Source organism: Triturus cristatus, chromosome 11 (genome assembly GCF_964204655.1).
Source record: "Triturus cristatus chromosome 11, aTriCri1.1, whole genome shotgun sequence".
NCBI classification, from domain to species: domain Eukaryota; kingdom Metazoa; phylum Chordata; class Amphibia; order Caudata; family Salamandridae; genus Triturus; species Triturus cristatus.
In genome coordinates, this window is record NC_140594.1 from 152432824 (window position 1) to 152447481 (window position 14658).

The 14658-nt window shown below is 48.6% G+C and overlaps 1 protein-coding gene across 1 annotated transcript in view; it reads right to left on the reverse strand.

Moving 5' to 3' along the window:
- Positions 1 to 14658, reverse strand: part of ARL6IP4 (ARF like GTPase 6 interacting protein 4) — a 92136-nt gene that overhangs the window by 35224 nt on the left and 42254 nt on the right. Inside the window, exon 3 of the mRNA XM_085633238.1 lies at positions 1841 to 2182. Within this exon, the coding sequence (XP_085489364.1) occupies positions 1841 to 2182 (342 nt within the window). The remainder of the gene's footprint in view (positions 1 to 1840; positions 2183 to 14658) is intronic.

Here is a 14658-nt window from a genome sequence, read left to right on the forward strand (position 1 = left end):
CAGGCAGTAGACAAACCTAGAAGCAAAGTAATCTAGAAATGTGACAATCCTTTGACAAAAACATTTAGGGTAGGCTGTAAGGGATTGACAATCGCTGGTGGTGACATGGTGGGTGCCTTGTTGTACTTTGCTGCACTATGCGTGGATTTTAGGCAATAAAAATGGCTGTTTCAGTTAAATCCTTGTGTCTGTCTTGTTTTACTGTCATGACTTGAATGATTAATTTTGTTATTTCCAAAAATGTAACGACTGTACCGGGGACGAGCAGATGTGGTGATGTATAAACTACGCAGCATAATCTGCATTATGCAGACTCTTTCCTTCTCTTTTAAGTCGACACTCCATTACGGTTAGCTGGGATACTGTAAAGTAGTAGTCGGTGGAAGGTTGTGCCCGGAGAGGTGGTACTAGGACAGGAAGCAGGTTTGTAAAAAGGCTGGAGTGTCAGTGGGAACAAAGGTCCTGTCTGTAGGCCAGGTAGGCGTATGTAGGTAAGCACTGTGAATGGGAAAAGAAAGGCTCTGCATAATGAGAACTACTGCAAGTAATGAAGACATTGCAGGCCAGTACCTCTCCGGGGAAGACAAGAGCGGTCTCGTCTTTAACAGTTCTTATCAGTCAAACAGAATTATGGATTGCTAACTGTCTAGACTGGTCTTGTTTTCATTTTTTCTCTATTCTTCATCCTTGTCTTCTAGATTTCTATTTCTGACAAAATGCCATTCGTATTTAAAGGTACTCAAGACCTGGCCCTTCGACTAAGGCCCTCCAATACCTCAGCGCCTCGATACCCTGTGGGGGGATAAGCATGCGCTATATCAATACTGATTGATTGATCTATAAGAACAGCACTGCCACCTCTGTGGTTACAATGATTAGGCCAATAGAAAATTAGAAAACATGTTTTCACTGTTTTTGGTCCACCTCGATGGAGGTAATGGTCGGATCAACAGCCTCCCTCCCAGACACCACCCTGGCACCCGGAAGGGCACCGCTACACGTCTTATGGAAGGTTTAAAGACGTTTCAACACAATGTCCCTATGCTAAGGGATTACGCTGGCTCCCTCGCCAGGCCCTAATTTTGCTCAAGACCAGATGCCTCATCTATAACTTCAATCAATTCCCCAACTGACCACCTTTGGTGGAGAGCGCCATGCCAAGTGCAGCACTCGGCCAGGCCGAAGATGAAGAGGTACAAGGAACAGACCAGAATCCAGGCCTCCTCGATCTATGCACCTATGTCCTGAAACACTGCATTGACACAATATGCTCGTGGAAAGGGGGCTAGGGGAAGTTTGGGAAACTTCTTAAAGCAAATGTCGGGGAGCGCCCAAAATGGCAGACCACAGAGGTATTCAGAAATATTCACCATGACATTTTCCACCCTACATCCCTAAAGTTACTCCCACAAATCCTGCAGTACATGTGCCTTTAGAGTGACATAGTACCCCACACACCCACCTAGCTACAGAAGGCAGAGGGAAAGGAAGGAAAAAATATTATAAAGTGGGGGGAAAATTGTGCAAGGTGATGTTTTCCTATAAGGTTAATACCCCATCAGTGTAGGGGAAACAGGAGTATACTCTTCACAGATTTGGGGGATTTTTTGATAAATTCTTGCAAATGGGCAGATTAATGAAAACTAGGGACACAGATTACGATTTGTAGAATTATTTATGTGTTTGAGAATTGGGCCGAAACATGAATCCAAGGTCCGCATTGGCCTTCTAGTAAGCTCAAAGGATTACACAGTGGTTTTGTTGCTTCAATAAGCGGATCAATAATGTATCTGTTTGTAATGCAGAGTTTCTATTATACAAATGCCATACGGTGACTCACCTGGGCCAGTGTCCACCTGGCCCTCCTTCTGCCATTGGTCAATCGAAGGTCCCGGGACATCGGCCGTGAGTTTACACTGGACTTTGTCAGCCTTTTCCTTCACCTGTGTTTTCTTTTTTACTTTCTGCTTCTTTTTCTTTTTTCCCTTCTTCTCGTCTTGTTTTTTCGTCTTCTTCTTTGGGTGATGCATCCTCGGTGGTGAACCAGATTCACTGTCACTAGAATCACTCGAAGAGGAACTGGATGATGACGAGGAAGATGAGGAAGACGAGGTCTCAGAAGAGGAGGATGAAGACGAGGATGAATATTTCTGTTTCTTTCTTTTGATTTTACTCTTCTTGCCTAAAAAAAACATAAAAATCTAAATGTAAGTGAGAAGAAGTGCACCACAAGGTACTTACGCAACTGTGGTAAATTATTGCTGAGAAAACACTGTTAACGGCAAACCGGGTGCAACTGCCAAGGTTCAAGTCCACTTCCAAATCTTCTTCCGCCCCTCCCCCACCCCCGGAGAATCCACACCTAACTTTAGAACATACATACATTGTAAGAGAGACCAAAACATGTTATTACCATCGAGCCTGAGTTTCTCTGCCACAGCTATACCTAACATAATACTTCAGATAGGACCACCTGCTTGTACGTCGCAGAGGATGCCATGTCCTTATGTACAACCACCCTTCTACTCCTGGCCATGAAACGCGCCCTCACCCACCCTCATCCTTCTTGTCAGTAAGCAGGGGGTGAAGGCAACTAAGTTTACACTTACGGATTCTTCAAGTTCACACATTACTGGGGAAACCCAGCTTCAAGGCACCGATCAACAAACTGACAATATACAACAAATAAAAAGCCCATAAATTAAACAACAGATGTTGCTCAACTTTTGTGTAGTTGAAGATACTTAAGTCCTCTAGCTGTCTAATGTCTCTTAGTAGTTAACTCCTTTATGCAATGGTTTTGCTCAAACCTGGAGACACCAGTGTGGGGTGAGCAGCTTCTGTTCTTTACTGTACATAGTCCAGTCGCAAGGGAACAGGAGCGGCAGATACACCGGTGCGCTGCATTGAAAAGCTTTCCATCCCACTGTAAGACATTGGCATTGAATTTGGTTTTCTACTATGAGCTACCCTAGCCCAAATCTTCCTTGTTTGACATGGCCATGCTTCTTGCACACAAAAAGGATACATTCTGCTCCGTTTTGGATTTTATGCAATTTTAAGGAGTTTTTTGTGTATAGAGCCAAGTAAATTGCAATCGAATAATACGTTCTGGAAGAAAAACTACGGCTGGAATAAGTAGTTTAAGCGGTCTGCGGATATTAGTGAACACACTTTAGCTACAGTGTACAGGTGTTAAATGCATAATTTCACTGAGGCCTGTACTTGTGGAATTACGGTCAGATCAGCATGAACCATGACTCCCAGGTCATGTGACCAGAGTGGGAGATGGGCTAAAAACGGGTGGCCAACTTTGAGGCAGCGCAGGGCTTTTACCTTAGTTAGGAGCAATCATTTCCTAGCTTATGGGATTGTGTCCATCCCTTTCCAGAGATGCTGAAGCATTCTGAAAGTCTTGGGAGGAGAATGGTGTGGTTCACAGTACCGAAGGCCGCTGATGAGTCTTCCAACACTAACAACACTAAGGCAGTATACCGGCCCCCACACCTGGTTTGTAATGCCTTTTCACCAATGCCCATGATTACTGTTTCTATGGCACAAAGAGGGCAGAAGCCCTACTGTGAGGTGGTTAAAGATTTGCCTTGTTATGTATAACCTTGTAATTGCAGGCACACTTCGGCATCCATTATTTTGGCTACAAATATTAACATGCAAGTGGTAGAATGTTGGCTAGGCATTGGTTGGTCGGAGTTGTACTTTTTTCCATATATAAGAGGTAGAATTACTGCTTTTTAATGATTTTCTTTTTTAGATTTTCTGTAAAAATTCCTTTTTGTAATGAGGCATTAACTACTCACGTCATATTGGTAGCCATTTTACAGCAGACATGTTTACATTTAGGGGAGAAAGCATCCTTTACCGAGACTGACTTTAGGGCTAGATACATGTTTTGATGATGGTTTCCGGAGTTTATACGGATTCTACAGAGGTCAATTTATGAGCAGATAGAAGGGGAGCTCTTAGTATGGCACCCATGTCCTTCATTTATCTGATTCAATAGGAGTTGGAATGTATTTTAGTTGTGCTAGGAAGCACTTGGCTAGTATTTTGCAAAGTGATGGAGAAGAGTTTATTGTGTCTTCAAATTCACTATCAAGTAGTGAGAACTCTTTGAATATTTTAAATAATCTGTAGATGAATTAACAGCAGAAGATACCTGAACACTTTAAATATAGGCCCTCGTTTTGCGGATTCCACCCTTTTAGTGGGAATAGTTGCTTGCTTAATGCTTTTGACCTGGGATCCAGAGTTTTCTGCCATCTTCTTTCCTGCTGTCTATTTTTGCGTTTCAATGTGCTTAGATGTATAATAAACCATCTTCGTGAGGATTTCTTCCTCATGGGAATCCAGATGTTTTGCATGGTGCTAACCGATGCAATGCTACGAAGCAGCATGTCAGAAGTAAGGTATAAGAAGCACCAACTGGAGAGAAGTCCGACGTTCCCGCAGGCGGATGGCATCGCCTGCTGTAGTTCTTCCACATCAAGGTAATGTTGGATAGCCATGCTTGAATCGGTGATTATTTGGAAATATTGCCAGGCATTAGCAATTAGGCCTTTGTCATCATCATTTCAACTTTATTTCGGCCACTTGGGCCATAAAAGAATAAAACAAATAAACATACAATAAATAACATGTTATGCACCACATATTAAAATCTCAATTAGAATTAGCTGCATAGCAACATTCAGATCAGACCGTCCTCAGTTTTTAAACTTTACATAGCGATTGCGGCTGATCCACATAGCTGTTAAGAATTTCGCTACCGCAAATACTGTTGGTGCTGATAAATCAGTTTTTAAAACCCTAAAAGCTGAAATGTAGTGCTTAAAACCCAGGTTTTTTAAAAGTGGGAGAAGCCAATATCTCCGTGGTCTGTGGTAGGCTTGGCAGAAGAAAATTATATGCACGTCGGACTCTGATGGGTGGCCACACGCTGGGCATAAAGATGTTGAGTTCGGTGACCAGCTGGCAGTATGGGCGCCCAGAGGCCTTTGTTGGTTTGAGCTTTTGGGAGATTCTTGATATCCAATTCAGGTCTAGGTCGCGGCAGGCAAAGAACCGTTGGGCGTCATCTGCGCATTGGTGAATCCTGATGTAATGGGTGGTGAGTATGGAACCAAGGGGCTCCATGTACAGGGTGAAGATCAAGGGGCAGAGAAAGAATTCTGGAACGCTTCACAAGACAAATGTGTCTGATGCCGCACGATATCTATCTGCATGCTTGTTTTTCATTTTATTTACTAATTTTTTCAGTGTTAATCTTTCAGATAACCAAGATAAAATACTAACATAGCAAGCAACATTTTTCAAATTCAACGCCAATATAATGCTCAATTGGCACACACAGCCCCCCTCCCCCCCCGCTTCTGTCCATTAGTACTGCCCAGTTCATGTGGTGTGATTGTGACTGCTGGAGTGAGTCTCCTCATCTTCTACCGTGAGCGGGAACTCTAAAAAAGATGTCCATATATTGCGTGAGCGGGAAGCTACCGGCAGCCGTTCGGATATATTTCTAGGCGATCAGTGCAATAGGTCAGTTTAGCTAGTCATCATTTTTCAGTTAGGGTTTCCCTCTCCAACAGTTCCTCGCCACAAGGCACGTGGCTAGCAGTAGCGCCAGTGCTGGAAACTTCCTGTGGGCACTAGGTGTATCCTTTACCCATCCCATAAGTGCCATTTGGGCGTCCCTCCATTGGCAGGTCCAGTATCCCTTGTAGGGTGTGCCCCACACTGCCACGCTAAATGAAGGCACCCCGCCTCAGCGCCCCACATCTCTCACAGTCGTTAACTTCCCTCAGTCCTCTTTTACACAGTGTCGCCAGGGTGTAATACACATTGTGTAAGAATCGGTAAATGTGTCAGTCTGAATCAACTTTTGGATAAAAGCCCACCCATTTGGGCACAGCAGTACACCATACTTCATCCATGATGGGGGCCTTGAGGTCTTCCTCCCACCCAGCTCCAGCAGGGGTGGATCGTGCGGCCATCAACTCCTGATCTCTCTGCAGTAATAAGTTGATTGGGAGTGTGGGCCTCTATGTTTTTTTTTAACAGATTTTATTGGATTTTATGAATCCTACAAAACAATTGCCTATCTTGAGGCACACGGTTGAATCATTAACTGTGTTGATAGAGGGCACTTTGCACCGCGAGAAATCAAGTCCAGACGCATTGCTATACAAAGAAGGCGGGTACAATAAAGAAACACATTCAGTCTGGCATAGGGAAATGTGTCCTGTGTTATGTTAAGTGTTGCTTATAAAGCGCACTGACACCGAAGCTTCCTGGCGCTGGTAGACAGAACAAAGTGAGGGGGAGGTAGAGGAACAGAATCTACATGGGGGTGGGAAAGAAGTAAGTTTTTAGCATTTTCCTAAATTTGAGAAAAGAGGAGCAAGATTTAATAGAGGAAGGGAGGAGGTTCCAGAGCCCGGGGGCTAGGTGAGAGAACCGGCGTCCGCCGAATCTCTTAGTTTTGCTCCTGGGGGTGATCAGCAAGTCGCGGTGGGCGGATCGAAGATTACGTGTGGGGCAGTAAGGGCGGATGGTAGATTTTAGGAAAGCAGGGGAAGGGCAATGAAGTGCCTTAAAGGTGAGACAAGCCACCTTAAAGGCAGCCCTTCGCTCAACCGTTAGCCAATGCAGGTTCGTAAGCAAAGGTTTAGCTGATTGCCATCTGGGTGTTCCATGGATCAGGCGGGCAGCCTGGTTCTGAACGATTTGAAGGCGTTGAGTCAGGTATTGTGGCAAACCGTGGTAGATGGCATTGGAAAAATCCAAACGGGAAAGTACCAGCGAAATGACAGTTTGGGTGAGTGCTGCCGGGGGGAGAAGGTGGCGGATTTTGCGGATCCTCCGAAGTTGGAACATACAGGAGGAAACCACCGCTCCCACCTGAGCACTAAGAGAAAGCTCGGTGTCGATAATGACACCCAGACTTTTTACTGATTTTGCTGGGACGGGGGGGAGCCAAACTCCGGAGGCCAGAACTGTGGACCCCAGTAGGTGGCACTGAGTCCGGGAAGTAGGAGCTCAGTTTTACCGGGGTTCAACTTTAATTGGTTCTGGTTCATCCAGAGTTGGATATGGGTCATGGCTCCATGAAAAGTTGTGATGGCATTAGGTGAATTAAGGGGGAAAATGATTTGGAGATCGTCAGCATAGTTATGGGTGACGATGTCCCATTTCAGAAGCGATTGAATGAGTGGCCGGAGGTAAAGATTAAAGAGGAGCGGGGAGAGGGAAGAGCCTTGGGGGACACCACAGGATGTGAGAGATTTTTTTGCAGTGTAAGGACCAAGGCGGACCGCCTGTGTTCTCCCTGTGAGGAAAGACCTGACCCACTCGAGAGCAACGCCCTGGATGCCCGCCTGTCCGACACGGTGGAGAAGGATGTCATGGTCCACCGTGTCGAACGCGGCCGATAAATCCAGTAAGACGAGGGCTTGGGGGTTTCCCGCGTCCGCGTTGCCTCTGAGTGTGTCAAGGACTGCCAGAATAACAGCTTCTGTAGAATGGGCGGGTCTGAAGCCGGCCTGGGTAGGTACAAGATAGCCGGAGGATTCAATAAACCCGGACAGGCAGCGAGTGACATGGGCCTCCATGAGTTTAGAAAAATAGGGGAGAAGAGAGATGGGGCGGTAGTTCGATGGCTCCGTCATGTCCGCGCCAGGTTTTTTTAGTAAGGGTACAAGGATAGCTTCCTTGAGGGAAGTGGGGCAAATGCCGCTGCTGAGGGAGCTATTAAGTAGATGTAGAATACTGTCAGGTAGATTAAGACATATGTTCCGCAGAACGGACGGCGGGCAGCAGTCATTTTGGGAGCCAGATTTTACGCGAGTGGCTAGTTCCGCCAAAGAAGAGGAGTCTAGAACCGGGAAAGAAGTGAAGGACAGGGGATTATTGAGGGAGTTATCCAGAAGTGGCAGTTGGTGGAGTGAGGAAATGGACTTTTTGATAGTGGAAATTTTTTCTAGAAAGTACGAGTTCAAGGTGTCACAGGCCTCCTGCGTGGGAGTCTGGGCTGGTAGGGTCCTATCATCTGTGGTTAACTCATTCTCATAACTCTGAACACCTCCTTAGATTTATTAGCTGCCTGAGATATCCTACTGGCGAAGTGTTCGGTTTTAGCTAAACGAATAGCTATTTTAAATTCTTTGCGAGCGGTCAGATAAGATTGTTTGACTAGGTCAGAATAATCGTGTCTCCAGATGCGTTCCAGCTGGCGTGTTTTAACCCCTTCGATGCTGCGCAGATTCCGCCGCTGTGCTGGCGGAATCTTGCGCGGGCGTGGTCATGACGGAATGGTTCCGTCATGAGCACAGCTCAACCGTGGGTCATGACGGAACCATTCCGTCATGAGCACCGAAGGGGTTAAGTTTCCGGGCTTTGAGGTCGTCGGAGAACCACCTGTGAGAGTTCCTGTGTTTGGTACAGGGGAATTTGACCAGAGGGGCAAACAAATCGCTGGCCGACTCGAGCCAGGTGGCCACTTTTTGTTCCAGCCCGTCCATGTCGGTGGAGTCAGAAATCACCGGGGAGAAGTCAGCCAGGGCAGTTAGAAATCCCTGGGAGTCATATGAGCTCCATTTACGGGCATGGCCGCCGGCCATCAAGGGAGCGGGGGTCTGAGCAGCAACCGTGATGATAGTGTCTACCAAATGATGGTCGGACCAGGCACACGGACGTATGTCTGGTGGGGACAGCTCCAGGTTGCAGGTCCAGATCTGGTCCAAGACGTGTCCCTTGATATGAGTAGGTTGGGAGACGTGTTGGACAAGGTTCAGGCTTTTAAGCGTCTCAAAAAGCTCAGTGGCATGAGAGCCGGCGTGGCTATCGCCGAACCAGTAATTCAGGTCGCCGAAAATGGCGAGATGGGAATGCGATATAAGAAGGGAGGATAGTTGTTCACTAAGAGTGGCGGAAAAAGATGGCATGGGATATGGGGGCCGATATAGTAAAAGAAGAGTGAGGGGATCAACATCCGTCTGCACGTTAATAATTAGGTTCTCCACCTCAGGTAGAGGAAGGGAGTATGAAGATATGGATTTAAGGAGCTTAGAAATAATGGCCGCCACCCCACCATCAGGCCGGTCGCCAGGGCGGTCTGCGCAGAGGATGTAGTAATCGGGGGGGAGGGCTGCCAGGATGTTCGGCATGGACTCTGATGTGAGCCATGTTTCTGTGAGTAAAAGCATATCGGGGTTCGAGCTAGTTAACAGGATAAAAATATCCTCAGAGTGCTTCACCAGTGAGCGGGTGTTAAGGTAAGATACCTTGAGGAATGTGGTGCTCGCTGGTGCCAATGCTCGGGGTGTGCAGCCTTTGAGGAGGGGTTGGTTGGGGCGCATGAGGCCCGCCGACATAATGCGATGTAAAGCCATAGGAGGTGGTGAAATTGCAGTGTGCTGAAAGTCCCTGAGTGCTTGGGAGGAATATGTAATAGGCAAAGCGGGATGGCATGCCCTCAGGCCAGTCCTGGCGCGGACGGGCGCAGACGGGCTTGCCTTTGGCGCGCCCGCTGCGCCCGTCCGCTGCGCGGCCGTGGGAGGCACATGGTTTATGTAAGTGAAGAGCAGGAAGGGGCGTGGCCCGTGATGAAGGGGGCGTGGCCTGACCAGGCTTCCCCAGAATGACGTGGCAGTGAATGGCGGCCCGCAACAGCGTTCAGATCGGCTGTGCGGGGGAGGGGAAGTAGCGATAGTGTTGCCAAAGGTTTAATTTTTAAAAGTACACAAATAATACACCATAAAATACAGATTTCTGCGTGCTCGATCGTTGCTCCCGGCTTTCCGCCTCAGGAGTTCGGTCTATCTGCCGGCGCCTGTGAATTGGCGTGTTATAAGGCGGGGGGCGTGGCCCGTGATGAAGGGGGCGTGGGCTGACCAGGCTTCCCCAGAATGACGTGGCAGTGAATGGCGGCCCGCAACAGCGTTCAGATCGGCTGTGCGGGGGAGGGGAAGTAGCGAGAGTGTTGCCAAAGGTTTAATTTTTAAAAGTACACAAATAATACACCATAAAATACAGATTTCTGCATGCTCGTTCGTTGCTCCCGGCTTTCCGCCTCAGGAGTTCGGTCTATCTGCCGGCGCCTGTGAATTGGCACGTTATAAGGCGGGGGGGCGTGGCCCGTGATGAAGGGGGCGTGGCCTGACCAGGCTTCCCCAGAATGATGTGGCAGTGAATGGCGGCCCGCAACAGCATTCAGATCGGCTGTGCGGGGGAGGGGAAGTAGCGAGAGTGTTGCCAAAGGTTTAATTTTTAAAAGTACACAAATAATACACCATAAAATACAGATTTCTGCGTGCTCGTTCGTTGCTCCCGGCTTTCCGCCTCAGGAGTTCGGTCTCTGTGGAGCCAGGTGGAGTAGGTAGGTACATTAAACCAACCAGAGGGGATTATTAGAACGCACTAGAGAGGAAAGGGGAAAGTTGGTGGGGTCGAGTGGGGTGGGGAGTCACTAAGGAGTCCACCGTGACTCACAACACAAATAGTGTGGGGGAAGTGAGGGCCCAAGGAAGATCCAATCGCTCTGGCCAGGCCTCTAGTCTCAGTGTGCACCCCAGTGGCAAAGATATTCTCTGGTGGGGGGTGGGGTGGAAGAGGGCAAGTAAGATAGCGCACCTTCAGAGGGGTTGCAAGGGTCCAGAGCCAGTACCACCAGGGAAGGGGGAGGCAGCCAATGGCTGGGCAGCGGGTGGGTGAGTCACCCAGTTGAGAGTGTGAGGGCATGGGGATGAACCTATTGATCATGGGGGCAAGTTATCGTCTCTGAGCAGTTCTCCAGGTCGGGCCAGAGATTATCATAGTTGTTAGCGATCAGGTATTTACACAGGCCTCTCTTTTCTTCTCTAAGTAGGAGTTGCGTTCTGCTTGAGCACATTATATGGTCGTCTCTCCCCAAGCATGGACGGAAGGGGTCACAGCCGCTTTCCAGCGAGAGTGGATCACTCTCTTAGCCAGCAAAAGCGCCAGGTCCAGAAAAAGCTAATTCGCCTTGCCGGCCTTGGGGCATCTATAAAGGCCCAGCGCACAGTACTCCCAAGTAGGTTAAGCAGGCTGAAGCCTGAGGTTCAAGAACCAATCAGGGCTGAACAGCCCCAGAGCATATGATGAAAGTCAGTTGGGGACCCATGGCATCGGGGCAGGAGGCGAAGGCACCAGGGAAGATTCTGTGCTGTCGGGCCGGGGAGAGGCAAAACTGGTGGAGGATGAAAAATTGGATCTGTTGGAAACGAACTACAGGAAATTGGACACTGGTATTCTAGAATCATAGCCCACTCTTTATCATGTAGTAAATGTTGGTATTCTGTCTCTCAGGTCTCCTGGAGGGTACTCAACGGGTAACAAGGGCGGGAATAGTGTGAGCGATAGAGCCACGTCACGCAGTGACAAGTGATTCCCATAAATAACATATGTGAAGGTTGGTGTATTGGAGGTGACTCATCCGAATGCCAAAACAGCTCGAAGGGTGTATACAAGTCTACGATACAACGAGTGGTTACCTAAGAGGTCCAGGAAGGGCTGGGGACAGTGAACTTGAAAGAGTTTCTCCCAATGTGTCCAGTACTAAGACCGCCCAAGGTGCCAGTCTGGCGTCTAGAAGAGAGTAGTGGAGCGGGAGTCCCAACAATAGGATGTATGGGACAAATGGGTGTCTATAACCCGTCATCATGGGGAGGGGGGACAAGGAAGATAGATCGACCTCAACAAGTCGGGGGAGTTCCTTGGAGAGCCATGTCGTAGGAAGGGCCAAGTTATTTTGTTCCAGCTGTGTGATGGGGTAGGGCGTTAACCACGCCCTTCTCCTCCAACGCCGTCCCCGACATCCATCTAGAGAGCCACTGCAGTTGGGCTCCTAAGCAGTAGCTTCAAAGTCTGGAGTCCCCAAACCCCAGTGGGCAGCCAGGAGCCGCTGAGTCACCAAGACCACTCTGCGACGACCCCTTGACCAAATTAGTTCACCCAGTAAAACGTCCAAGTCGCAGAAAAATCATTACATTGGGAGGATCGGGAGATTGACGAAATAATAGAAGAGACGAGGCACCATCACCATTTAGCTATGACTCTTCGGCCCTTGATCAAAAGTGGAAGTGCTCTCCAAAAGGCCATCATGTCTGAAGAGTTGTCACTGACTTTACAAGGTTACCATTACGAAGATCCTCCTCGATGTGGAAAACATTTATGCCAAGATAACAGATCGTGACTCCCTCCGGAGCCCATAGAAAGATCGAGGGGGGCACAGCTCAGGAGGAAGAGACAGGACTTGTCCATGTTAACTGTCAGGCCCGCCCAAAGTCCTAAAGGGTAAAGGGAATGGGGTTCAGGCCCATTTGAACATTTCGGACATTAAGGAGATCATCATCTGCATATTTGGAGATGATATAAACGCAGTCGTGTAGGGGAATGCCTCACAACCAACTCCTGCTATGCATTCTCACCGCCAAAGACTCCATGGTCAGAGTGAAGAGCATAGAGAAGAGGTGGCAACCCTGTCGGGTGGCTCTACCGACTGCGATTGGGTCTGAGATATGTCCATTTTAATCTGTACCACCGTAGCTGTATAGAAGAGGCGCACCATATGGAGGAATTTGGGGCCAAAACCCCAGACCCAAAGCACCTTGAACAGGAAGGTCTAGTCTAGTGTATCAAACACCTTCTCTAGGTCGAAAATTATCACTGCCGAAAAGGACCCTTATTTTGGTAGGGCCTCTATTATCCACAATAGGCACCTAATATTAAGAGAGTTCAGTCTAGCAGGTATATACCCATTTTGGTCTGGGTGGATTAGGTGGGGGACAATTTCCTAGAGACAGTCTTAAGAGACTGTAATCAGAATCTTAAGGTCTGCATTCAATAAGGCTTTTGGTCTATAGGAGGCTGGGCCCAGGGGGTCCTATTGCGGCTTCAGTATGGGACCATGGCTGTCTCTCAGAAGGATGTGGTAAGCGGGCCCAATTCCATAGCCGCCTGATATAACTGAGAGAGTTTTGGGGCCAATGTCACCATATCAGTTTTGTAGAATTCAATGGGAAAACCATCTACACCAAGGGTTTTACCTGATGCCAATCCGTGATTGCCGTTTTTATTTCTTGGGGGTGAGAGGGCCCTGAAGCATCTCTCGGAGATCGTGCAAAATCCAAGGGAGAGTAGTCTCCGCCATAAAAAGCCCCACTTCTAAAGATATTCAGGTGGAGGTATCTCTAGATAGGCGGTCATAGAAGCGAAAACATGTGGCACATATTTCTCACTGGGAGTACACAGGGAACACTTATTCGGCCCTGATCCCGGAGACGGGGAGCCACTGATGATCCTCTGAGAGGATCCATGCTAACAACCAACCTGACTTATCGGCCTTCGAATGGCTTCTGGGCGCGTATGCGACCTGATGGATACAGCGTAGTTTTTCACTTAAAATTACCTCCTCACTCGAGAGATCAATGTGGTCAGCATGCGCGGTAGGGTCCTCTATGGTTTTACGCTATGCCTCAGTGTACGCCCACTCAGAGCAGTTCCCATTCCAGAAAAGCTGGTTCCCCCACCTAGACCTGGATACAGTGGCCCCGGGCCACCACCTTCTTCACCTCCCACTTCAGACAGAGTTCTCGTCTAGTAGAAAGGGTCTCTCCCATTAGGGGATATGGTGTCTAGCACTAGGACATATAAACTCCATGTGGGGCCGCAGGCGGGGTACCCCCTATTCTAGTGTGTAGGCGTTCATGATAAGTTGGAATGGCAAGATCTGTTCCCTCGTGGGGGAAGTTTGGCGTAATCTGTTTGCTGATGGACTTCAAACTGTGATAGAGAAATATTTCGAACGGAGTGGTCTTGATGTGTGCCCCCAATCAATCAATCTATCAGGGAATTGTGAAGCGCGCTACTCACCCGTGAGGGTCTCAAGGCGCTGGAGGTGCAGCTCCAGGTCAGCCAAAGAGCCAGGTCTTGAGGCTCTTCCTGAAGGTGTGCAGATTGGTGTAACATCTAATGTTGATCTGGAGCGCGTTCCAGGCGTTTGCTGCAATGTAGGAGAAGGCCCTTCCACCCGCTCTGGTTCTGCGGATGAGCAGGGTTTCTGCGAGGGCGAAGTCAGCGAAGCGGAGGTTTCTCCTCGGTACGTGGAAGGAGACTCTTTCGTTGAGGTATTTGGGTCCGGTGTTGTGGAGGGATTTGTAGGTGTGGGTGAGTAGATTAAAAGTTACTCTCTTCTCGATAGGGAGCCAGGGGAGGTCTCGCAGGTGTTGGGTGATGTGTTTGTGTCGTGCGATGCTGAGGACGAGTCTGGCTGCGGTGTTCTGGATGGTCTGGAGTTTGCGTAGCAGGGATTCGTTGATTCCAGCATAGAGGGCATTTCCGTAGTCCAATATGCTAGTTATGAGTGTGTGGATGACGGTTTTCCTGGATTCGGGGGGGGGGGGGTCCATTTGAAGGTCTTGCGAAGGATGTGAAGGGTGTTGAAGCAGATGGAGATGACAGCATTGATTTGGCGGGTCATGGTAAGGGAGGAGTAGAGTATGATGCGGAGGTTCCAGGTGTGGTCCGTGGAGGTGGGTGGGATGCTGAGGGCGGTGGGCCACCAGGTGTTGTCCTAAGCTGAGGGGGTGGGTCCGAGGACGACGACTTCTGTCTTCTACGAGT